Consider the following 24678-nt stretch of genomic DNA (forward strand, 5'->3'; position numbering starts at 1 on the left):
TGAAAGACTAGAAGAAGCGTTCCCTCTAGGATCAGGAAAAAGATGAAAATATGCCCAGTTTACTACTTCTATTCAAAATTGTATTGGAAGTTCTAGAAACAATAAGATCAGCGGAAAAAAAAAATAAAGAAAACCTAAAAAATGGAAAGGCATTCCTTAGTTCTCGGCGGACACAACATCTTTGTTGGTATGTGGTGCCGAGGATCGAACCCGGGCCGCACGCATGCCAGGCGAGCGCGCTACCGCTTGAGCCACATCCCCAGCCCCAAAATGGAAAGGCATTCCATGTTCACAGATTGGAAGATTTAAATTTGTTAAGATGGCAGTACTACTCAAACATCTACAAATACAAATCCTTATCAGAATTTCAATAACTTTAAAGAAAAATTTCCAATGGCCTCTTATGCAAAAATGGAAAAGGTGACCCTCAAATTCATATGGAATTGCAGGAGTCTGTATTAAAAAAGAAATGAAAAGTTGGAGGACTCACACTTCCTAATTTTGTAATATGCTACAAAACCGTATAGTAAAGGCACAGGATTGGCATATAGGTCAATGAACTTGAATTGAGAGCCCAGAAATAAATCTATACATAAATGGTCAGTTGCTTTTCAATAAGGGAAAGAATAATCTCTTTAATTGTTGATTCTGAAACAACTGGATATGCACATGCAAAAGGATGAAGTTGGATCTCTCTTTCATACATGTAAAAAAATTAAAATGAATCTTATGACTTAAGAGGAAGTGCTAAAATTATAAATATTTTAAGAAAACATAGGTGTAAGGCTGTGAATGTAGCTTGGTAGTAGAGCAGTTGACTAGCACGCAGGAAGCCCTTGGGTTCAATTCCCAGTACTGCAAAAAGCAGATGTAAACTTCACCTTAGATTTGGCAACACATTCTAAATGTAACACCAAAGACATTCAGAGGGTTGGGGATGTAGCTCAGAGTGGTAAGAGTATTGACTAGCAGGGCAAGGCCCAGGGTTTGATCCCAAACACTGAAAAAAAGGGGCATGATTCATAAAAGAAAAATTGATAAATTGAACTTTATCTAAATTAAGAACTTTTTACTATTTATTTTTTACTATTTGTTTTTTTAGTTTTAGGTGGACACAATATCTTTATTTTTATGTGGTGCTGAGGATTGAACCCAGTGCCTCATGCATGCTAGATGAGCATTCTACCACTGAACCAAGACCCCAGCCCCAACTTTTCACTATTTAAAAGATATCACTAGGGCTGGGGTCGTGGCTCAAAGGTAGAGTGCTCACCTAACATGTGTGAGGCCCTGGGTTCAATCTTCAGTATCACATAAAAATAAATAAATAAAATAAAGGTATTGTATCCAACTACAACTAAAAAATAAATATTAAAAAAAAAGATATTATTAAGCCCCCACTGGCTGCTCTGAAAAGCCATTTGCATTGTTCCTGGGTCCAGCTCCCCACTCGCCACAACAACCTTTCCGGCCTGCGGACTCCGCAGCTTTATGGCCAGAGTCCCTGAACTAGTTTCCTTTTTAACCCACTGCATCGGATCACCGGATCACTGGCGTGCCCCACCATGTAAGATGCGGCTGTGGACACCAAGGACTTAAAGGAGAAGAAGGAAGTTGTGGAGGAGGCAGAGAATGGAAGAGACGCCCCTGCTAATGGGGATGCTAATGAGGAAAAGGAGGAACAGGAGGCTGACAATGAGATAGATGAGGATGAGGAAGACGGTGGTGAGGAAGAAGAGGAGGAGGAGAAAGGTGATGGTGAGGAAGAGGATGGAGATGAAGATGAGGAGGCTGAGGCAGCTACGGGCAAATGGGCAGCTGAAGAGGATGAGGATGATGATGTTGATACCAAGAAGCAGAAGACAAGGAGGATGACTAGACACCAAAAAAGGAAAAGTCAAACTAAAAATAAAAGGCCACTGTGACCTATTCACCCTCCACTTCCCATCTCAGAATCTAAACGTGGTCACCTTCGAGAGGCCTACCCGCCAGCCCACTACGGGGAGTGCCACCCACAGTGACACGTGCTCTTCACCACCCAACCAAAACCACAACGTGAATTTGCAACAGGGGAGGAAAAAAGAACCAAAACTTCCAAGGCCTTACTTTTTTTCTTAAAAGTACTTTAAAAAAGGAAAATTTGTTTGTATTTTTAATTTACATTTTATATTTTTGTACATATTGTTAGGGGTCAACCATTTTTAATGATCTCAGATGACCAAACCAGCCTTTGGAGCATTCTCTGTCCTACTTCTGACTTTACCTGTGGTGTGACCATGTTCATTATAATCTCAAAGGAGAAAAAAAAAACCTTGTAAAAAAAGCAAAAACAACAACCACAAAAAAACATTCTTATTTTAAGCATTCCAGTAACTTTTTGTGTATTTACTTTAGCTATACTATAAGTAGTTATTTGTATGAGATGGTTAAAAAGGCCAAAGATAAAAAGGTTTCTTTTCTTTTTTTGTCTATGAAGTTGCTGTTCATTTATTTACTTACTTTTGACCTGTTTGATTTTTGTGTGGAACAATGTTGTCCAACAATAAACCAGAATTTTATTTTGCTGAGTTGTTCTAACAAACAAAAAAAGATATCATTAAAAATGAGTCAGGGGCTGGGATTGTGGCTCAGCAGTAGAGCACTCGCCTTCTATGGGCGGGACCTGGGTTCGATCCTCAGCACCACATAAAAATAAAGGCATTGTGTTGTGTCCATCTACATCTAAAAAATAAATTTAAAAAAAATGATAGGCAGGATGGACTAGGTTGTGGCTCAGTAGTAGAGCACTCACCTAGCATGTGTGAGGCCCTGGGTTTGATCTTCAGCACCATAAATAAATAAAATAAGGGTATTGTGCCCACCTACAACTTAAAAAAAATGATAAGACAAAAATAGTTGCAAATCAACTTCTTTTGTTTCTTTTAGGGCACCAGGAATTGAACTCAGTGACAGTCTACCACTTAGTTATATTCCCCAGCCCTTTTAATTTTTTATTTTGAGACAGAGCCTTGCTAAATTGCCCAGGCTGACTTCCAGCTTACAATCTTCCTACCTCAATCTCCTGAGTAGTACCTGGAATTACAAGAGTATGACACCATGCTTGACATTAACTGTACCTTTTTTTTTTTTTTTTAAGCAAGCAAGTCACAGAGACTCAATTCTCCAAAGAGAAGGGGCCCCAGAACCGGGAATCTGCCGGGGAGTTTTGGCCTGTTCTATTGTGGTCTCTGGAATTTCTTCCTTTCCTTATCTCCTCTCCTTTCCATGCTCTCCTCACTATTATTGATTGGTGCCCCCTCTGTCCATGTGTTTGTTTTAGTTTTTCTTTTGGATTCCCACTTAGGAACATAGGTACAGAAGTATCTGTCTGATTGGGTCCCCTCTTGTGTCCACGTCCCACTTCAGAGCATAAATATGGAAATGTCTGTCTGATTGGGCCCCAGCTTATGTCCATGAGTATTTTCATTAAGCAGAAAGTTGATCTCATCAGAAGACCCTCTTCATGCTCCTTTGTTCTAGCCATGTCCCCAACCTCCTCACTTGCCATCTTGCCTTGGCTGCCTAAGTCCTTCTATATCTCTTTCAATCCCCCATCTCAGAGGATACCCAGCTACTGTTGGGAGTTGGGGCAAAACCCACCCTAGCCATTTAAGGCTGACAAGAGGTATCGTTGAAATAACTGGAATATTCTTCAGAGGAAGATTTAGGACAAGTGGGAAGCAGCAGGCTAATCAAGGGGTCCATCCCAGTCTAGAGGGATGTCCATGGGGACTCCATTTGTAGCACCATCTGAAGTTTAATTGTCTCTTTGAGTCAATGGTTTCTATCCAGGATGAGTCCCCAGTTGAAAATTTAAATATTATTGCTGTTAACCTAGGGTAGTGCTGACCAGGTAGAGGGGTTCAGTAAATATGTGCTGAATGAATGGATTCTGAGTGGAACCTGACTTAAAGATGTCTCTTTATCTACAGTGCCCACCGAAGGTTCCTATTTCACCAGTTCAAGAGTGGGAGGCAAACGAGGAATTATCAAGGAACTTGCTGTCACATTGGAAGGACCAGAAGATGATACTCTCCTCTTTGAGTCAAGATTTGAGAGTGGGAATCTGCAAAAAGCTGTCCAAGTGTGAGTAACCAGGAATTTCCCAATAGAATGATGATTGAGAGCCTTAGAGGTATCTTCAGGGATGATTTCTGGAGTGAGGAATGTTTGCTAAAAGGGGTAATGAGAAATGGTTACAAGGGTGGAGAATTCACGCTGGGACCTGCACAGGCGATGGAATGGAGGTTCCTCTTGGTGGAATGGGCTAGCTTTGGAATAAAAGCTAAGAAAGACAAAACAGCAAAAAAAGCACAGAACACAGAAAATAATTTTAAAAAGCAGGTGCGGGTCAGACTAACTGATCTTTTCCACATTGAAAAGAGCAGTGGAGCCTGCGCTTGCTTTATTTATATGGGGGAACATCAGAGGTTTTCCATGGAATGTTTATTGCCAAGTAAGATAGGTGGTGGGCTGTCCAGTTTCCAACGGGTTACTCCCAATGCCAGGGTTATGAGAGAGGTCTTCCTAGTAGAGCAGAAATAGAGGTCACATGCATTGGGCAATCCATTGAACGGGAGGAGCCACAAACTAGTTTGCACTGCCAAACCTAAATCCCGCTGCCTCAATACCCAGTGAAGACCCTCAAGTAATTTATGGGTGGCTCCCTGTAGAGAATATAATAATTATGACTCCTGTTTTCCCCCAAAAGTAAAGCATTTATCTAAATTGTTTCTTCTAAATGTGGTATGGTAGTGTATACCTGTAATCCCAGCTACTTAGGAAGCTGAGGAAGGAGGATTACAAGTTCAAGGCCAACCTCAACAATTTAGCAAGACCCTGTCTCAAAAAATAAAAGGACTGGGCATGTAGCTCAGTAATAAAGCACCCTTGGGCAAAATTCCCAGTACCCCCCACCAAAAGTCCTATAATCAGGCCTCCCGGATACAGTAAAACTAGTTTTGTGTATATACCTTAATATTTGTGTGTGTATAATATACACAAAGTGTATATTTTTAAAAATAAAAATTGGATAATGGTGTAATGTTTTACAAATTGCTTTTTTTCCCATTTGATAAATTTTAGGTATTTTTCTATGGGAGTATCACAGATATGCCTCCTTGGTTTTGTTTTTGTTCTTTTTTTTTTTTTTTTTTAAGTGCTAAGGATGGAACCCAAGGCCTCACGTACAAGGCAAGTGCTCTATCACTGAGCTACAATTGCAGTCCTGCCTCCTTATTTTTAATAGTGCCAGCTGGGAGCTGTGGCATGCACCTATATTCCCAGTTACTCAGGGGGCTGAAGCAGGAAGATCACTTGAGCCCAAGAGTTCAGAACTAGACTGGACAACTAACTAGTGAGAACTCATCCCTAAATATATAACTAGTGAACATTATCCTGTTGTATGGATATTCCATACCTTGCTCTAAACTGGCATGAATTATGATGTTTATAGTTTTGCTTAATCACTTAGCAGAATTAACACACTTATGCATTATCTTTTTAATTATAGTGGTTTAGGGGATGAATTCTAGAAATAAAATTGTGAGGTCAAAGGGTTTGAACACTAGTTTTTGCCAAATTGACCTCCAATATGATTCTGTTTCTCATCTTCAATATATAAGAGTGCTTCTTTTCCAAAGCTGGGATGATGAGCAGATAAAGGGGGAAATTGCATCTTTTTTTAACTTTAAACAAATTTGGGGGGGGGCTGGAGTTATGGCTCAGTGGTAGAGCACTCACCTTGCATGTACAAGGCCCTGGGTTCGAACCTTAAACACCACATAAAAATAAATAAATAAAATAAAGTTATATATAAAAAAAATTTGTACTAGGCATTAAAGACCTCCCATGTGCTAAAAACACACCATACCACTGAACTAACCTCCAAACCACATCTTATTTTGATTTGCATTTCTTTTATTATCAATGTGTGTGAATATCTTTTTATTTTTAAATTTTATTTGCCATTTTTATTTCCTCTTTTTCAAGTTAGTCTTGCATCTTTTATACAAGGTGAATGCATTCCACAGGTGCCCCCTCATCTTGAAATAATTGATGGCTAGTGATAAAAATAACACTGAGGCTTATGGGTCTTCTCCAAAGTGTGAGCTCTAGGATAAACAGCTAGTAACCAAAAGCAGGCTCTGACTCCCCTACCTTTCAGTATGTTTCAGAGAAATGTACTGCAGTAGTTAGAAACTGCTAGTAGACACTCTAGAAAGCTATCAAGAAGCCAAAAGAGGGGCTGGGGATGTGGCTCAAGCGGTAGCACACTCGCCTGGCCTGCATGCGGCCTGGGTTTGATCCTCAGCACCACATATAGACAGGGATGTTGTGTCCGCCGAAAACTAAAAAATAAATAAAATAAATATTGAAATTCTCTCTCTCTAAAAAAAAAGAAGAAAAGAAGCCAAAAGAATTTTTTAAAATCCTGAGTAATAGTGAGTTTGAAAATTTTCCTTCTTCATACCAAACTTTCCTTCCCCAAGTTTCTGATTGTCTAATTATGTGAGTTGCGGTTAGGCAAATTAGAAAATAAACATGATATAGAAGGATTTTCTGTTGTAATATGATGTTTTCTCAAATTGATTTTTGAAGGGAGTGTGAGATTATAGAGATAATCTTCTGTTCTGTCCATTACAGAGACACCTACGAGTATGAACTCACCTTGCGAACTGACCTCTACACCAATAAACACACTCAGTGGTTTTATTTTCGAGTTCAAAACACCAGAAAAGATGTCACCTATCGCTTCACCATTGTCAACTTGCTGAAGCCTAAGAGCCTGTATACTGTAGGCATGAAACCACTCATGTACTCCCAATTGGATGCCAACATCTACAACATTGGTTGGAGGAGAGAAGGAAATGAAATCAAGTACTACAAGAATAACACAGACAATGGGCAGCAGTCTTTCTACTGTCTTACGTGGACCATTCAGTTTCCACATGACCAGGACACTTGCTTCTTTGCACACTTTTACCCATATACATACACTGATTTGCAGTGCTACCTCTTGTCAGTGGCAAAGAACCCCATCCAGTCTCAGTTCTGCAAGCTCCGAACTTTATGCAGGAGCTTAGCAGGAAATACTGTCTACTTGCTCACCATCACCAACCCATCCCCGACCCCTCATGAAGCTGCTGCAAAGAAAGCTGTGGTCTTGAGTGCCAGAGTGCACCCTGGGGAAAGTAATGCCTCTTGGATTATGAAAGGCTTTTTGGATTTCATCCTTAGCAACTCTCCAGATGCCCAGCTCCTTAGAGATATTTTTGTCTTCAAGGTAGTTCCCATGTTAAATCCAGATGGTGTGATTGTGGGGAATTATAGGTGTTCATTGGCTGGAAGGGACTTGAACAGGCATTATAAAACCATCCTGAAGGAGTCTTTTCCTTGCATCTGGCACACCAGGAACATGATCAAAAGGTGAGACCTTTTATTCATTGGTCTTTCTGTGAGTGCTGAGCCTTATGTCATATACTCTGTCTTATGGGGAATGAGGTCTCTTTTTTAAAAAAAAAAATTTAGGGTCTGGGGTTGTGGCTCAGTGGTAGAGCACTCGCTTAGCATGTGTGAGGCCCTGGGTTCAATCCTCAACACCATATAAAAATAGATAAATAAAATAAAGGTATTCTGTCAAACTACAACTAAAAAATAAATTAGAAAAATAAATAAGTGAAATAAAGGTATTGTGTCCAACTACAACTAAAAAAATAAAATATTTTTTAAAATTTATTTTTTAGTTTTAGGTGGATACAATATCTTTATTTTACATTTATGTGGTTCTGAGGATTGAACCCAGTGCCTCATGCATGCTAGGTGAGCACTCTACCAGTGAGCCACAACCCCAGCTCCTCTCTTTTGTTGTTCTGTCATCAGATATGGCTTTGGATGGTTTTTACCAGTTCCTTTGACGTCACATGGCTTTGTCAGATCTTTGGATGTAAACTAAACATGCAACACTTTGGCTAGAGTCTTTTCATTTAGAAGTCAAACAACTGAATGGAAAAGATCAGAGGTCAGGGAAGTTGTAGGTCTTCATGATGAAACTTGTATATTAGGGGCTGGGGTTGTGGCTCAGAGGTAGAGTGCTCACCTAGCACATGTGAGGCCCTGGGTTCAATCCTTAGCACCACATAAAAATAAATTAATAAAAAATAGGTATTGTACCCAACTACAATAAAAATAAAATATTAAAAAAGAAACTTGTATAGTAACAATAGTAGCTAATAATTAGTGTTTATGTATGAAGTGACAGACAGTATGTTAGTGCTTTACTTATATGATCCGTTTAATCTCCACATTAATGAGATCCTTTAGGATTAAAATCCTGTCTTGTATATAATGAGGAAACTGAGGACCAGAAATGTTAAATGACCTGAACAAAATCATACAGCTAGTGAGTGACAGGGTGTATATTTGAACACAGTCTCTCTGATTCCACAGTCTGAGTCCCTTATTACCATTTTATATTACCTCTCATGAAGAAAGATAAATCAGTCAGCACTTTTCAGGCCTGTGTAAAAGCAGTCAAAGGTTAAAATGTAATAGCCCCCACCTTAAAGGAGTGAAAATGCAGCGGATAAGAATGTGCAAATGAAGCTGAGTGCAGTGGCACACTCCTGCAATCCCAGTGACTAGGGAGTCCAAGGCAGAAGAATCACAAGTTCAAGGCCAGCCTCAGCAACTTAGCGAGGCCCTAAGCAACTTATCGAGGCCCTAAACAACTTAGTGAGATGCTGTCTCAAAATAAAAATAAAAAAGACTAAGGATGTAGCTCAGTGGTCAATCCCAATACCAAAAAAAAAAAAAAAATGTAAATGCACACCTTCTAACCATACCTGTGTGAACAGGTGTGAGTAGTGTTGGGCTGGTAAAGTAACTAGGGGCATGTGTGTGGGAGTCAGCTTGGCCTGCGTTTGAGACATTGTTTCACTATTGGTGGGATCTATGATCTTAGCCAGGTGATTTAACCTCAGTGAGCTTTAGCTTTCTCATCTGTAGAATGGTAATAATAATACCTGCATTGAGTGGTTACTGTTAGGATTAAATGAGATGGTCCATGTGATTTATTTAGCATAGTACAAGTACCTTGTAAATGTGTATGATTATTGTTATGACCCTCTTCATCCAATCATCATCATCATGGAGAAAGTGAGCATGTTTGGGAAGTTGGAATAAGTGTCCTGAGTGATCCAGAGACAAAGAAGGGCTTGTAGGAAACGGGCCCTAGAAAGTCAGAAACAAAGGCAATCTGTGATTTCCTACAACTGCAGTCTCTCTCCCTTCCTCATGTTCTTCACAGTGGGCTTCTTTTAATAGGTTTTCTCCACTTCTTGTTGACTTATCCAGGTCTACCCACTACTTTTCCATTATGAGTCCTTCTAGCAAGGGCATATATTATTTTTATTTTATTCTTTTTCCATAAGAGGAATTGAACCCAGAGTTGCTTTACCAATGAGATACATCCCCAACCCTTTTTATTTTATTTATTTAGTTAGTTATTTTGAGACAGAGTCTCTCTGAGTTTTTTTTTTAATATTTATTTTTTAGGTGTAGATGGACACAACACAATGCCTTTATTTTTATGTGGTGCTAAGGATCGAACCGGGTCCCGCCCATGCTAGGCCAGGCTCTACCACTGAGCTACAATCTCAGCCCCTCACTGAGTTGTTTAGAGCCTCACTAAGTTGCTGAGGCTGGCCTTGAATTTGGGATCCTCCTGCCTCAGCTTCCTGAGTTGCTGGGATTACAGGCATGTGCTACCACACCTGGCCTGAGAGCATGTTTTCAGCAATGGATGGGGATGGTGTCCATTGGAGGCCACTAGCATTGAGATTTTCTGAGGAGGGAAGGTATCAACAGCCATACTCCTAAAAGAATCCAGATGATCCTGGATTGTTTGCATGCATTTGGAGGTCCCCTGAGTCCTTTGTTTGCCCTCTCAACAGACTTCTTGAAGAAAGAGAGGTTCTTTTATATTGTGATTTTCATGGTCACAGTCGTAAGAATAATATCTTCCTGTATGGCTGCAATAACAACGACCGGAAGTACTGGCTTCATGAGCGAGTCTTTCCTTTAATGTTAAGCAAAAATGCACCAGATAAGGTAAGCACATGAGGTAATTTTCTGTCCATTAGACTTAGGTACAAGGGAGCTTACTGCTTCCTAGAAGTAGTATTTGGTAAATCCCAGCAAAATAGATTTAGGAATTGCTCTGTGTCCATCAGTCAATGGAGGAAAAAGTGTGATATATCCACACAGGGGAATGTTATTCAGCAATAAAAAGATTAAGGTGCTAATACTCTAGGGTAAGGATGAACCTTGAACACATTAAGCTAAGTGAAAGAAGCCAGACACAAGAAGCCACTTAACATATGATTCCATTCTATGCAGTGTTCAGAAGAGGCAAATTTAGAGACAGAAAGTGGTTCAGCAGGGCTGGTGGAGGAGGGTGGAATGGGGCATGACCGCCATTGAGTATTGATTTTCTTTTGTGCATGTGTGTGTGTGCATGCAATGCTGGGGATTGAACTCAGGGCTTCGCTCTACTACTGAGCTACATCCTCAGCCCTTGAGTTTACCTTTGAGGTAATGAAAATGTTATAAACTTCAATTATGGTGATGGTTACATAACTCCGTAAAATATTGAATTGTGCACATTAAATGAATGAATTTTATGATGTGTGAGTTATATCTTAATAAAAATGATTTTTTTAGCTTTTGGTGCTGACAACAACTCGGGGCCTCATTCATGCTAAGCTTATGCTGTACCACTAAGCTACACCCCCAGCTCAAGCTCAGTTTTTGAAATTTGCTCTCGATTATTCCACTTGGGCATTAGTTGAAACTCTTGTGGGCAAAGTTATCTATCACCTTTAATCCTGTTGTTGGTGAAGTAAGCCAGTATTCCCAGTTGTCCCGGGAACCCTAGTCCAACAAAATGCACATTGGTGGAGGGAAAGAAGAAAGGGAGGAATGGGTAATTAAGACTGAAAACAAAAAAAATGCACTCTCTAGCCTTTGGAGGATCACAGTCCATGTGCAGTGCTCTGAGTGGTCCTGCAGAGAAATTCTGTTCAGTTTTGTTCACCCTCACCTCCCTGACTGACATGACCACAGAATTCCTCCTCCCCCCCCCTTAAGACTATTGACATCTCCCAGAATTAATGTTTTATCGAACATACTTTAGGAAATAATGTATATAGACAACCAAGGGAGACATTCTTGTTTAAAAAAATGAATTTTTGATGTTAATAAATATTTGTCAGTTTATAATTAACAGAGAATGTGGATTTCTCTTTAGTTTTCTTTTCATAGTTGTAATTTTAAGGTCCAAAAGTGCAAAGAAGGAACAGGAAGAGTAGTGATGTGGCGAATGGGAATCCTAAACAGCTACACCATGGAATCTACCTTCAGTGGGTCTACCCTAGGTGAGCTCTCCTTTGTTGATCATGAGTCACACACAGGGGGAAGCCACACACAGCACCTGGGGAGATGAAAGGCCTGGGATTGCTGGGGAAATAGTGATTTAGAGGATTTCCTTGTCTGGCCCTCTACTGAGTTTGAGTACTCTGCATGTGAATGCACAATACAATATTTGAAAGTATTGTATTGTTCAGAAGCATATTGATCTAGAATCAGAGGTGGTATTTTTTAAAGTTATTCATAAATTAGATTTCCGTTCAATCCTTAAGATATAATAAGAAATGTTTGTGGATTTTTCTCCAGGCAATAAAAGAAACATTCACTTTACTATTGAGGACCTGAAGTCCCTAGGTTATCATGTCTGTGACACTCTTCTGGATTTCTGTGATCCTGACAAAACAAAGGTAAAAATGTTTTTTTCAAGAAACATGATGCTTTTACTGTGATCAGTTTCAAAGTCAGTACAGTGGGATTACATGTGTTCTTTATTTTCATCGTAATATTTTTTGAAGCTTTCATATTTAAGGAAAATTTAAAAGCCCCAGCCTGCAGTGTTGTCAACAAATGGTAAGACCTCATCATCCTCTAGAGATACAGACTGTCCTTTGGCATCCCATTCCCTCACTTCTGGCCTTGCCCATGGCAACACCAGTTCTTACTTTCCTTTTTCCTATTTCAGAAAAAGAGCAACTTGGTACAAGTATTTCAGAAAATCAGTGTCCTTGCTCTTCTCCCAAAGTAACCCGTCTTTTGTGCATGGGTGGACTTTATCCTCTTCTTCCTCTCCTCTCAACTGTGGGTGTTCTCAAGTTGCCCCTCTTCTAAAACACAAAGACTTCCTTTGGCCCTGGTTCTCCAGTGGGTTATTTCTTTCTCCCTAACTTATCTCTCATACCCCTTCTGAAATGTTGGCTTGGTGTGCACCATTCTGGATACAATTGTTTAATAAAAAATAAAAGGAAAATCTGGGGGTTAAGGGTGCAGCTCTGTGATGGAGTGCTACTTGCTTCTCACGCACAAGGCTTTGGGTTTAACCCCCAGCACTGTAAGAGAAAAGTAAAATTTGTCCACAGCATGGCCTATTTTAATCTCTCTACTTTTTTTTTTTTTTTTTTGGTGCTGAGAATTGAACCCAGGGGTGCTCTAGCACTGAGCTAAATCAGCCCATTTTGTTTTTATTTTGAGATATAGTCTTGCTAAATTGCTGAGGCTGGCCTCAAACTTCCCATCCTCCTGCCTCAGTCTCCTGAGTTGCTGGGATTACAGGCATGCACCACTATGCCTGGCTTTAACTTTTCTTTTTGATTGCTTTTTTTGTTTGCTTGCTGTGCTGGAGATTGATTCTAGAGCCTCCACAAGTTAGGCAAATGTACTTGGCTCTGCCCCCAGCCAAGTCATCCTTACCATATGCCAAAATCTAAACAACTCCATTCAAACTTTTTCTTCTTTGCTGCTCAGAAAAATGAAATAAGTCAGACCATTGCATTATTTAAGAAGTTGGCCATAGCCAGAGAAAAGAGGCTAAAGCAGTGCTTGTATTTTCTGCCCTAAAAATATTTTTATTTCTATAGCTTATGGAATTTATCTGTTAACCTGTCCTTAGTAGCAGGGGTTGCAACTTAACTCATCTTTTTCCCCCTTTCAGCATATACTCAGGAAATATTTGATGAATAAATACATAGATGATCAAAAATAGTTCTTTTTTCACTGTCACAGTTTACTCAGTGTCTAGCAGAACTCAAGGAACTCTTACAACAGGAAATCCACAAGAAATTCAATGAACGTGGAAAAGAAGTGAATTTAGAAGGAAGTTGGAGTGACATCTCTTTGTCTGACATTGAATCCAGGTAATAAATTTCATTTCAAAGAAAAATAAGTTTTATATATATATACATATATTTTGTTGGTTTTGAGCTTCAATAATAACAGACAGAGGAAATCATATCCTCAGTTCATGGCACACTTAAATTCACTTTATTTCTTCGGCAGTTACAAACTGAGCACATGTCCATGCCAGCCTCTGTTCTGGGCCCTAGAAATAAACAGGGAGTTGAGCACACAGTTTATGGAGGGCGTTGGAGCAATCGTAAAGCCTTTGCTCTTGACTCCATGGGATATGGGAAGTCTTCAGAAGGTTTTGAGTAGAGGAGTGTCATGATCTGACTTAGGTTTTAGTTTCAACAGGAACACTGACTGCTCTGTGAAAAATGGACTGTGACGCTCTCTTGCAACAATATAGGTGAAAGGTGATGGTGGCTTAGACCAAGGCAGTAGTGTGGTTGAGGGAGAGGTGTATGAATCGTGACTGTACTGGGATTCTAGATTGAAATTACAAACATTAGAATTTGCTCATGATTCCCCCCACCCAAGTTTGCAGTCACTTTAATTTGGTGCTCTTAGGAGAGGGCAGAATGGCAGTAGTGAATAGGGAAGGTGGTGCTTCCAGGACGCCCCCTCTGGGGGCTAGTCAGTCCCATCCTCCAATAGCTGAATATCATTGAGGCCAAAGCAACAATATTCTTCCTCTTCCAAGACTGGGAGGCTGTTGGCCTCTTGGTGTTTCACAAGCCTCTCAGTTTCCCATCAGGCCCACTCTTGCATCCCATAGTCAGGCAGATAAGTCACAAAGGAACTGACAAAGACCAGGATGATAGAGAAGCCAGAGAAGATCACCTGAGTGTTCCAGAGACTCACAGCAGGACCTTTGTCATAACTATGGGAGTCTGGATTCTTCTCATAGAGTTTTTTGTCCTCAGGATCTGGGTCCTCCCGCCAGTGTGTGGTTATTTATGGTTATTTCCTCTTTCTCACTGAAGCAGATGGGGCAACCATAGCTCTGGAGGAGCTGGATTCCCAGCAAACGTGGACACTCCAAAGTCTAACCTCCATGAAAGATAGTGCTTCTAACTAACCAACCACACACACACACACTCACACACACTCTCTCTCTCTCTCACACATATACTCACACACGTATTTCTTTTTCTTTTTGGTTGTGCTGAGGATTAAACCCAGCGTCTTGCACATGCTTGGCAAGCACTGTACCACTGAGCCATGCCGCCATGGTTTCCACCCTCCCTTTCACACTCTGCTACTGCCACACTGGCTTTCTCACTCTTCCTCAGGCTTGCCAGGCCCTCTCCAGCTTCAGAGACTGAACTAATAATTCATTTTTTTAATATTTATTTTTTAGTTTTAAATGGACTCAGTATCTTTATTTTACATTTATGTGGTTCTGAGGATTGAACTCAGTGCCTCAAGCATGCTAGGCGAGTGCTCTACCACTGAGCCACAACCCCAGCCCCTGAACTAATAATTTATTATGCCTAATTCCCCAGATATCCACATGACTAATCCCTTCACCTCTTTCAGGTCTTCACTTAATGTTACCATTCTCAACGTGGGTTACTCTAATCCTGCAACTTGCTACCCCTATTCCCACTTCCGTGCTCTACTTTTTTTAATATATAACATTTATCACCTCCTGTCATTTATCATTTAAAAATCTTTATTGTGTCAGTTGTTTCTTGTCTTTCTCCCTAGTAGGCAGTAGAGGTCTTTATTTTGTTTACATGTGTCTCATGTGCCTGGAATGAGGCCTGTTCTGTACCTAGCAGAGGGAGAGTTCAGTGAATATTTGTTGAATTAAGTTAGGATGCAGGATCTCACTTCTACCCTATAGTATCCCCAGCTCTTTCAAGAAGCCCTCTGTGGGCGAGTATCTCACAGTGTGCAAGAATACCTTCTACTCCAGCTTACTGGCCAGGGTGCCTTAGGCTGCCTCAGCTCCTTTAAAAGATTGCTGGGCTGAGGGCTGGGGTTGTGGCTCAGCATGCATTAGGTGCTGGGTTCAATCCTCAGCACCACATAAAAATAAAATAAAGATATTGTGTCCACCTATAACTAAACAATAAAAAATAAAGAAATAAAAGATTGCTGGGCTGGGTTTGGAGTTCTGCTGGAGTCTGTACTCTGGCCCATGGAGCACAGTGGATAGGGCTGGCTTTCTATCCGTTCTATGCGGCACATTGAGATCTGGACCCTAAAGCAGGTTTGGCTGAGTCTCATAAATGTTTTCTTAGAAACCTTAAACCAGACCTTCAGGCCAGGTAGGGTTCCCCATTAATCACATCACCCCTTCCACTCTTCCTCAGTCTTTGCCTAACTCTCCAAACCCACTGCAACAACCCCTCTCCACTTTTAGCCTCAAAAACAAAATGTTCCTTGCATGTCAACACATGGATATAGAGCCCAGGGGAATCAGCTCAGAAATAGCCAGACTCTCCACTGTTCCTGGCTCAGTAGGGAAACTGATGAAGTTAAGAAGTATTGAAAACAGCTCGGCTTACTGGTGCACACCTGTAATCCCACAGACTTGGGAGGCTGAGGCAGAAGGATCACAAATTTGAGGTCAGCTTCAGCAACTTAACAAGACCTAGTCTTAAAATAAGAACTAGAAAAGGGCTAGAGATATAAGTCAGTGGTATAGTGCCCCTGGGTTTAATCCCCAGGTTCAGAAAAAAGAAAAAAAAATTATTGAAAACAATTTGCTGGCTTCTGTGGCAGGAAGCCAGATAACACAAGCCTCCAGAGGGCGCCACCTGTCCATTCTCATGACTGCAGACAGGCAGGCTGGGAGGGTACAAGCCCAGTTTGAGTTTACTGTCTGTATGTGTACATAAATGATTTTTGACGCTCTTTGGGATATACTATTTCTAATGCTTTTATCTCCCTTGTTAAAATTTTCTATTATCTCCAAAAGGAACTTCAGATTATTAATAGAGCAAAGGCTTGACTGGATTGGAAAAGCCTCATGAGAACAGGGAATTGGAAAGTAGATCACAGAAGACAGGGCTTTCTTCCTGCTGTCTTGCCATAGGGCTCCTCAGGGTGCATTGGGGGGTAGGGTGGGAAGAGATGCTAAAAGAATGAAGGGCTGGGCAAAAGAATGATTTCAAATCTTGTCTTCCAATGAGGTCTGACTTTTGTCCCTAAGACACTTAATATTTGGAGCCTTTATCAGAGCTATCAGTTCTAGCCAATCAAACCCCAGGAAAGGCAAAATATAATGTGACATTCAAGTAAAGGACATGATGAAGGAAGGAAGAATCGATTATCTGAGACCCCATTCATTCTAGCACCTGTAAAAGAGAGGAGGGGACAGTTTGTGGAGAAGACTTTAGTCTAGATATGTGTCTAAAACTTTTGAAGGGAGAATACTGCCCTGGAGCTGGGGGTCATCAGTGGAAGAGTGCCTGCTTAGCTGCACGAGGCCCTGGTTCTCTACCCAAGGGGGGAGAAAAGGTATTTCCTGGTCTGTGGTCAGTAAACTGTTAGATTTACTTTTCTATATATTCAACACATTTTTACAGAGGATCCTGACTTTCAAAACTAGTACCAGCCAGACAGGAATGAATGAGGAAAAGCCTCTGCTGTTCTCTGGGGCTGCACATTGAGAATCCTGTGGCCTCACACCCTCTGCAACTTTGCGCTTTGGACCAGTATCTCTTTGTCACATGGATTGTGAACTCCTTGGTGTAGGGGCTCTGCTTCACTCCTCTGACTCCTCTGTGTTAAACATACTGCCTGGCATACAGCAGGTATTCAGAAGGAATAAATGAATGTGCTTGTCAAGAAGATGTTATAACTGGTGCATAGACAATACAGCAAATAGTGGACTAAACATCTAATCCCATGTGGCTGGTCTGGTAAATCTTAGACATCCTGCATATGTTAATAACAGCTATTTCCCTTCCTTCTTTCCCTCTGGAACTAGCACCAGTGGTTCTGACAGCTCCTTCTCAGATGGTCTCCCTGTTCACCTACTGAACATAGTAGATGAGGTAAGATTATGTTGAGTTTTATACCTAGGAACTAGCAATCTTTAAAAAAAAATCATGTCATTCCTGCATAATTTCGTGAGTTTTCCAAAAGTCTTAATATCTACAGAAAATATAGCAATAAGGCTGGGGGTGTGGCTCAATGGCTTTGCCATACCTAACATGGGCAAAGCCCTGGGTTCCATCTCCTGAACTGAAAAATAAAAGAAAGAGCAATAGGGTTCTAACTGGGTCACCCTGCCCTAGAGTCTTTTGTTTTGTCCTTTATAACTTTTTTTAAAAAAATATTTATTTTTTAGTTGTAGTTGGACACAATACCTTTATTTTATTTGTTTGTTTTTATGTGGTGCTGAGGATTGAACCCAGGGCCGTGCATATACTAGGCCAGTGCTCTGTAGCTGAGCCACAAACCCAGCCTTTATTATAATAAAAAAAAAATTGAGTTGTAGATGGACAAAATGCCTTTGTTTATTTTTATGTGGTGCTAAGGATCAAACCCAGTGCTTTACACATGCTAGGCAATCACTCTGCCACTTAGCCCCAGCCCCCTTTATAATTTTTTATGCTTAATTATTAAAGCCACTTTTTGGTAACAACAAAACTGAATCTTTCCACCACACATCTAATGATCCAGACCTGACATATTGCCATAGTCATCTGATTTTATCTTGTAAATCATAGATATTTGGTTATTGATATAAATGCCCCTTTGGCAGTATACCTGTAATAGTGGAATTCAGGTGTGTTAAGTAAAGAATAGCCTTTGGTAAGAAGATAACCATTTGCTTATTCTCCAAGCCAACAACATGAGGGCCACAACATTTTGGGGTTTTGAGTTTTTGTTGTTGTTTTGTTTCTTTGGTACCCAAAATTGAACCGAGGGATGCTCTACCACTGAGATGAATCATGAGCCCTTTTTAATTTTTTAAAGTATATTTTTAGTTGTGGATGGACATAATGCCTTTATTTTACTTATATTTATATTTTTATATGGTGCTGAGGATCAAACCCAGTCCTCACATATGCTAGGCAAGCATTCTACCACTGAGCTACTTAGGGTCTTGCTTAGTTGATGAAGCTAGCCTTAAACTTACAATCCTCCTGCCTCAGCTTCTTCTGAATTGCTGGGGATTACAGGCATGTGCCTCTGCACTCAGCTCCCACATTTTATTTTGACCGTTGTGTGAAGAGTGCCATGTAAGGGTAAGCATAATTCTGGAACCCCCAGTGAGCAGTTTCTCTGTACTTTCTGGAACAGTTGAATCAAAAGATGATGTCTGACAAGAAGAAAAAAAAGAAGCCACTTCAAACTAGGAAACAGCGAAATGAGCTGCATCAGAAAAATAAGTTGATGCCAGAGTTCAAGTTAACAGAAGATGCCTCCGTAAGAAAGCCCTGATGTCTACTCTGCTGTCTGGTTCCTGATGTTCCATAGAGGGAGCAGGAAAAAAATCTAAAGTTTACTATAAACCAGAAAGAGTAGGGTGTAGCAAGTGGGGGGACTTTGTATTTTGGGTCCTCTAACTATTTTGAGTAGGTTTCAGCCATGGCCCACTGATCCTTTCCTACAGTCTGGTACAGCAAATCCAGACTTGCTATACCAGTCTAGATTTCCAGAGGAAAGAGGTGGTACTGGAAAAGAGGTGGCTGGAGCTAGTCCAGAGTGGCTGGGTAGCTGAGGGATTAGGCCTGGTCCAGGATAAGGACACTGGACATCTCCTTCTCTATTCTGCTCCTAGATGCCACACCCACCCTCAACCCTCTGCTCTCCAAAAACAAAAATGCTTTCAGAGGTGGGAGTTTTGCTGTTATGTGCATTGGGTCAATTATCAATGAATCGATTGAAAAATATTCTCTTTTCACTCAATTCTTCTAGGACAGGGCAGAACTTGCTCCTACACTGCAAAAGCAGTCTACCTTTTACAAAACTTTGGAGAATTTCAGATCTTCAGCAATGAAAAATGAAAAACTAAGCCTCAGTGAGGTAATATTTTTTGTTTGACTCTGTCACACAGATTCTCTTATGTCTCCAGTTAGCATGTCTCTCACAGGGTAAAGAATGTAATAGCCATTTCTGTTACCTGTACCTGTTAGTGCCACTGGAAGCAGGGAACATAAAATTTGGTGTGTGTGTGGTAGTAGGAGGACAACATTGACACTGCTTTGTTTGTACACTGCTGAATTCTGTGTGTGTGTGTGTGTGTGTGTGTGTGTGTGTGTGTGTATTGCTGCGGATTGAACCCAGGGCTTTGTGCATGCAAGGCAAGCACTCCACCAACTGAGCTATATCCCCAGCCCCTGAATTCTAATATAAAATACTGGTGACTTGTGATTTCATACCAATAACACAAGAACAGGCTGTGAATTCACCATCTATCCACCCCACTTAACATATTTTATCATGTGCATACTACACAACAGGCCCTTTACTGAATGCTGAGAATTCAACATTGAATAAAATACCAGGAGCCTTCAAGTCTGGGGGTGATATTAAAAACCAATCAGGAATTTATATCAGTTGTATGCAGTGGCAAAAAAACAGAAGAAAGGCACCCAATTTTTAGTACTTGAAAGTTTTGTGACTATAAAATCCTTGGTTCTTTTATATATAAAAATAGGTTTTGATACAATAGTAGCTAATTCTTAGTGGATATGGTACAAAAGCCCTTGCATGGAATGCCACCCTACAGTTAACAGTGAGTGGTACAGTGAGATCTTACCACACTATACTGGGGAACCTCCACAGAGCATAGCCATTCCTGTTCAGTATTGAGGGTCATTTGATGTCTAGTGTAATGGTGGCAAGAGCACAGGTTTGGGTCTGTATTAAATTCCTCTTCTATCCCCACAATTTAATACAGGTTGAGCATCCATCATCTGAAATGCTGTACAATCTGAAACTTTTTAAGGGTCAGCGTGACACCACAAGGGGAAATTCTGTATCACAAAACTTGTTTCATGCAAAATTTCTAATATTTAAAAGTATTCCATAACATTACCTTAGTAGGGGTATGTGTATAAGGTGCATATGAAACATAAAAGAACTTAATTTTTCTTTTTCTTTTTTGGTGCCAGGAATTGAACCCAGGGGTGTCACATCCCTAGCCTTTTTAAATTTATTTAGAGACAGGGGCTTAATAAGTTGCTTGAGACTTCTCTAACTTTCTGAGGCTGGTTTTGAATTTGCAATCCTCCTGCCTCAGCCTTCTGAGCCTCTGGGATTACAGGTGTGCTCACCACTCCTGGCTTAACTTCATTTTTAGATTTAGGTCACCTCCCCTAAGATATCTGTCACATTATGTATATGCATATATTCCAAAATTGGGAAAAAAATCTTAAATCTGAAACACTTCTGGTCCCAAGCATTTATTTTTTTCTGTTTTTGGATTGAAATAACAGGCACTCGACCACTAAGCCACATCCCCAGCCCTATTTTGTATTTTATTTAGAAACAGGGTCTCACTGAGGTGCTTAGTGCCTTGCTTTTGCTGAGGTTGGCTTTGAACTCGTAATCCTCCTGCCTCAGCCTCTTGAGCCAACTGGGATTACAGGTGTGTGCCACTGTTCCTGGCTTCTTGGTTCCAAGCATTTCTGATAAGGAATGCTCAGTCTATATTCTGTGAGTTACATAACCAGCCAAGGACTCAGTTTTTGCATCTAAAATATTGGGATAATGATATCTTCATCCTCACTTATTGTGAGCATTAGAAGTGAAGCTATAAAGTACCTGGCATGCGGTAGGAACCCAATAAACATTGGGTCCCCTTTCCTTCTTTTCATTGACTTGTTACTCATTTGTGTCTTGACTTTCTTTTTGTGTTAGAATATCATCATGAGTAAACATGCATGAATAAAATGCACACAAGTAATATATATTCAATAAAATCACATTCACATGGAAAATTTAGTGAGGATATGTTCATTTATTTTAAACACAGTTAAATGGAGGAGAAAGAAGCACCTCCATGGACTCCAAAATGACACTGATTCTACGTAAGAATAAAGAGAAAATGCAGGTACTTCACATAATATATATGTGCGTATACATATATATGTATATTCACATACTGTGTGTGTGTGTGCGCGCGCGCGCGTGTATAAATTGCTGGCATATATATGGTGCATATATATATACGTACATACATACATATATGTGTACATATACCAGCAATTAAGCGAGCAATTAATATTAGTTTTCAAATGTATTATGTGATTTGGGGGAATGATACTACTGTCCTTCCCAGATTTGTTCTGCCCAGGTGAACATCTAAGGCAGTTTATGCCCTTAGGCTACACACCACGTGGCCACCCTGGGACTTAGTCCACATGGTACTAAGGAACTGAGGAAGACCACCCAAATCTGAAAGCATGCTAACAAGAATTTAATTTTATTTTAACAAACATTTGTTAGGCTGCCGTTGTTTTTGTAATTGTATGGCAACATGTCAGTTTAGATAGAGAATACATAATGTAGCAGTTCTCAGCCCAAGAAGATGTCAGCAACACATGGGATGTCACCATCAGTTGTGAGGTATACCTCACAGCCAGTGTTACCACTGGTCACTCAATCTGAGGTTTGTGAATGTCTTACTCCATTTCCGTTGTTATAACATAAGACCTGAGACTGTGTGATTTATAAATGAAAGAAGTTTGTTTAGCTCACAGTTCTGAAGGCCAGAAGTCCAAGATTGGGTGTGTATACCTCTGGCAAGTGCCTTGTGCTGCATCATGACATAGCGGAAAAATGGAATGGCAAGTGGGACAAGCGAAAAATGCAAAGCACAGGAGGCAGCCTCACTTTATTACAACCTGCTTTTGTGGTAACCAATCCAGTCTCATAAGAATTAACCTGGTCCCTTTCACAATCTCTCACGTACATTTACACGTGCGTATTCTAAGAGGGAGAAAAGAAAGAGGGCATCAGCTAGTAAGCTGTCCTCTCACATAGCCCTGGGTATATCTGTGGGAAGGAGTGGCTCACACGAGTCTGACTGTAACAAAGGTTGAGAATCACCAGGTTAACTTAGGCATATTAGACACAGAGTGGACAGTCTTCCCAGGGTGACCCTGCTGTTTTCCAAAGTCTGTTGTTTGGGAATTCCTAGGTTGATGCTCTCATTTACCTATCAGAGTCTTCTGGAGAACCTGCTTCTATGTGTGGGGCTCCTAAAGGACTATCTATAAAGACAAGATCCTCTATGAGTGACAGAAACTGAAGAGCAAAGAAAAGAGGTTTCAATGAAGTCAAATCAGAAAATTTTCCAAGTGCTATGGTACATGCCTAAACTAAACAGGAGGCTTGCAGCTTTGAGGCCAGCCTGAACAACTTAGCAAGACCCTGTCCCAAAATAAAAAGTAAAAAGGGCTGGAGGTAAAGACTGGTAAATGAGGAACTTGTCCTTTTTCCTCATTTAGCATTCATTTCACAAGGTCTGTAGGTAGCTAAATCCATATTCCAAAAATGAAACATACTGGTTAGATTGTGACAAGTAACCATGGATTAAATTAAATACAGTATACTGGAGGAAAGCCATCCAAACCTTAATCTTTACTTAATTTGCTTAAAATTTCTAGTGGAATATTTCTCTAACAGGGATATGGGCATATCAGATAAACAGTTGAATACGTGGCGCAGCCATCTTGATGGATCAAGTTTTTCTCTTTGTGTAATGTTTCTAGACAACTTATGAAATACAGTCCCTCTGCTTCTTGGGACAATTCAAGTGTTGCCTCTGGACCTTAACTTGGGTATCTGAGAGACTAGGACAAATGCTTAATTTACCTCTGTCCTGTAACAATGTTGACCACTTGGGTATGGGGGAGAAAACACAAATACTCGCCACTAATTCCTTGTAAGGCCAACCTGAGTCCTAATTGTAACTGTAGAATTTGCAAAAGAAAGTGAATTCAACTCTTCTATCTTGTTTGCACAGAGTAAGAGGCCAGGTTTTACACCATCATGCCCCCAAAGAGGAAGCACAGACTCCAGCCAAGAGTCAGCTCCAGGTATGAAGCCAAACTGGCCTAGCAACAGATATCCTGTCACAAAAAGAAGCACTACTGCTATGGCAGCATACCCATCCTTGCACGTAAACACATACCCGTAGATGTGCCTTGGCTGTGCCACACAGACACTTCCTCAGAGTCTTTGGGTTCTATGCATTCTGTAAGGGGTTGTGGTATGTTGTGCTGTGCATTCATCACACCACGACAACCTTACACTTTGTACTTACTTACACCACATACATGTCCTCAGATGCATTGCTTATGCATTCAGTTATTTTTTCCTAAGATTTTTATTATGATGACATCTGTGCTCATGGAACTACCACACAGATAAACCTCATTTTTAACTAATAGATATGCTCTCTAAAATTAGCTACAAATCAATTTTAATAGATCAAATTATGTTATAAACATGTTTGGGGAGTGTGCTATGTTAAAATAAGCCTTGTATCAAAGCTTTCAAGTGATAAACAATCAGACTATATGTATATCAGTTTTTCTCAAAGTGAGTTATTCCCACAGAGAGATAACAATTCATGTTTTACTCAAAATTTAATATTGCATATATTATGTTCAACAAGGTTATGTAAATTTTTTAACTCAATGATTAAAGTACTTTCTCTCTAACCACTTGTTTCCTTTGATTGGTTAACTGCATAATCTTATGTGAACAGATATCTTATTGTAGCAGTTTTTGTGCAATGGTCCCTCATGAACACCAAGCATAGTCTGCTGTTTTCAGCATGTCGTCTCAGCATGCTAGAGTCATATTAAAGAGGAGTCACTATAGCTTATAACAGGCTACCTCTAGTTTTGACTTTTCCTTTTACCTGTCATTTTGAGAGAGGAGAGAGGAGAGAGGAGAGAGGAGAGAGGAGAGAGGAGAGAGGAGAGAGAGAGAGAGAGAGAGAGAGAGAGAGAGAGAGAGAGAATTTTTAATATTTATTTTTTAGTTCTCGGCGGACACAACATCTTTGTTGGTATGTGGTGCTGAGGATCGAACCCGGGCCGCACGCATGCCAGGCGAGCGCGCTACCGCTGAGCCACATCCCCAGCCCTTTACCTGTCATTTTGGATTAAATGTTTTCTAGCAGTGCGCAGTGGCACACACCTAGAATCCCACTGCCTCTGGAGGCTGAGGCAGGAGAATCTCAAGTTCAAAGCCAGCATCAGTAACTTGAGAGACCCTATCTCTAAATAAAATATAAAAAGGCTAGGGATGTTGCCCAGTGGTTAAGGGCCCCTGGGTTTGATCCCTTGTACCAAAAAAAATAAGAATTATAAAATGCTGGAGACAAACTTCGTTTGAAAATTGTTCAGAAATACTTGTTTTTGCTCCAAATAAATTTGGAAGAAATTTGTA

At 40.4% G+C, this 24678-nt stretch overlaps 1 protein-coding gene across 1 annotated transcript in view; it reads left to right on the top strand.

Annotated features, from left to right (window-relative positions):
- Window positions 1-23416, top strand: part of Agbl2 (AGBL carboxypeptidase 2) — a 33841-nt gene extending 10425 nt beyond the window's left edge. Inside the window, exons 7-17 of the mRNA XM_026399173.2 lie at window positions 3972-4125; window positions 6685-7467; window positions 9993-10149; window positions 11348-11474; window positions 11773-11873; window positions 13186-13316; window positions 17246-17312; window positions 18568-18693; window positions 19186-19293; window positions 21248-21325; window positions 23243-23416. Coding sequence (XP_026254958.2) covers window positions 3972-4125; window positions 6685-7467; window positions 9993-10149; window positions 11348-11474; window positions 11773-11873; window positions 13186-13316; window positions 17246-17312; window positions 18568-18693; window positions 19186-19293; window positions 21248-21325; window positions 23243-23416 — 2006 coding nt within the window. The remainder of the gene's footprint in view (window positions 1-3971; window positions 4126-6684; window positions 7468-9992; window positions 10150-11347; window positions 11475-11772; window positions 11874-13185; window positions 13317-17245; window positions 17313-18567; window positions 18694-19185; window positions 19294-21247; window positions 21326-23242) is intronic.
- Window positions 23417-24678: the final 1262 nt, after the last annotated feature.

This window comes from Urocitellus parryii, chromosome 4 (assembly GCF_045843805.1).
Source record: "Urocitellus parryii isolate mUroPar1 chromosome 4, mUroPar1.hap1, whole genome shotgun sequence".
NCBI lineage: Eukaryota > Metazoa > Chordata > Mammalia > Rodentia > Sciuridae > Urocitellus > Urocitellus parryii.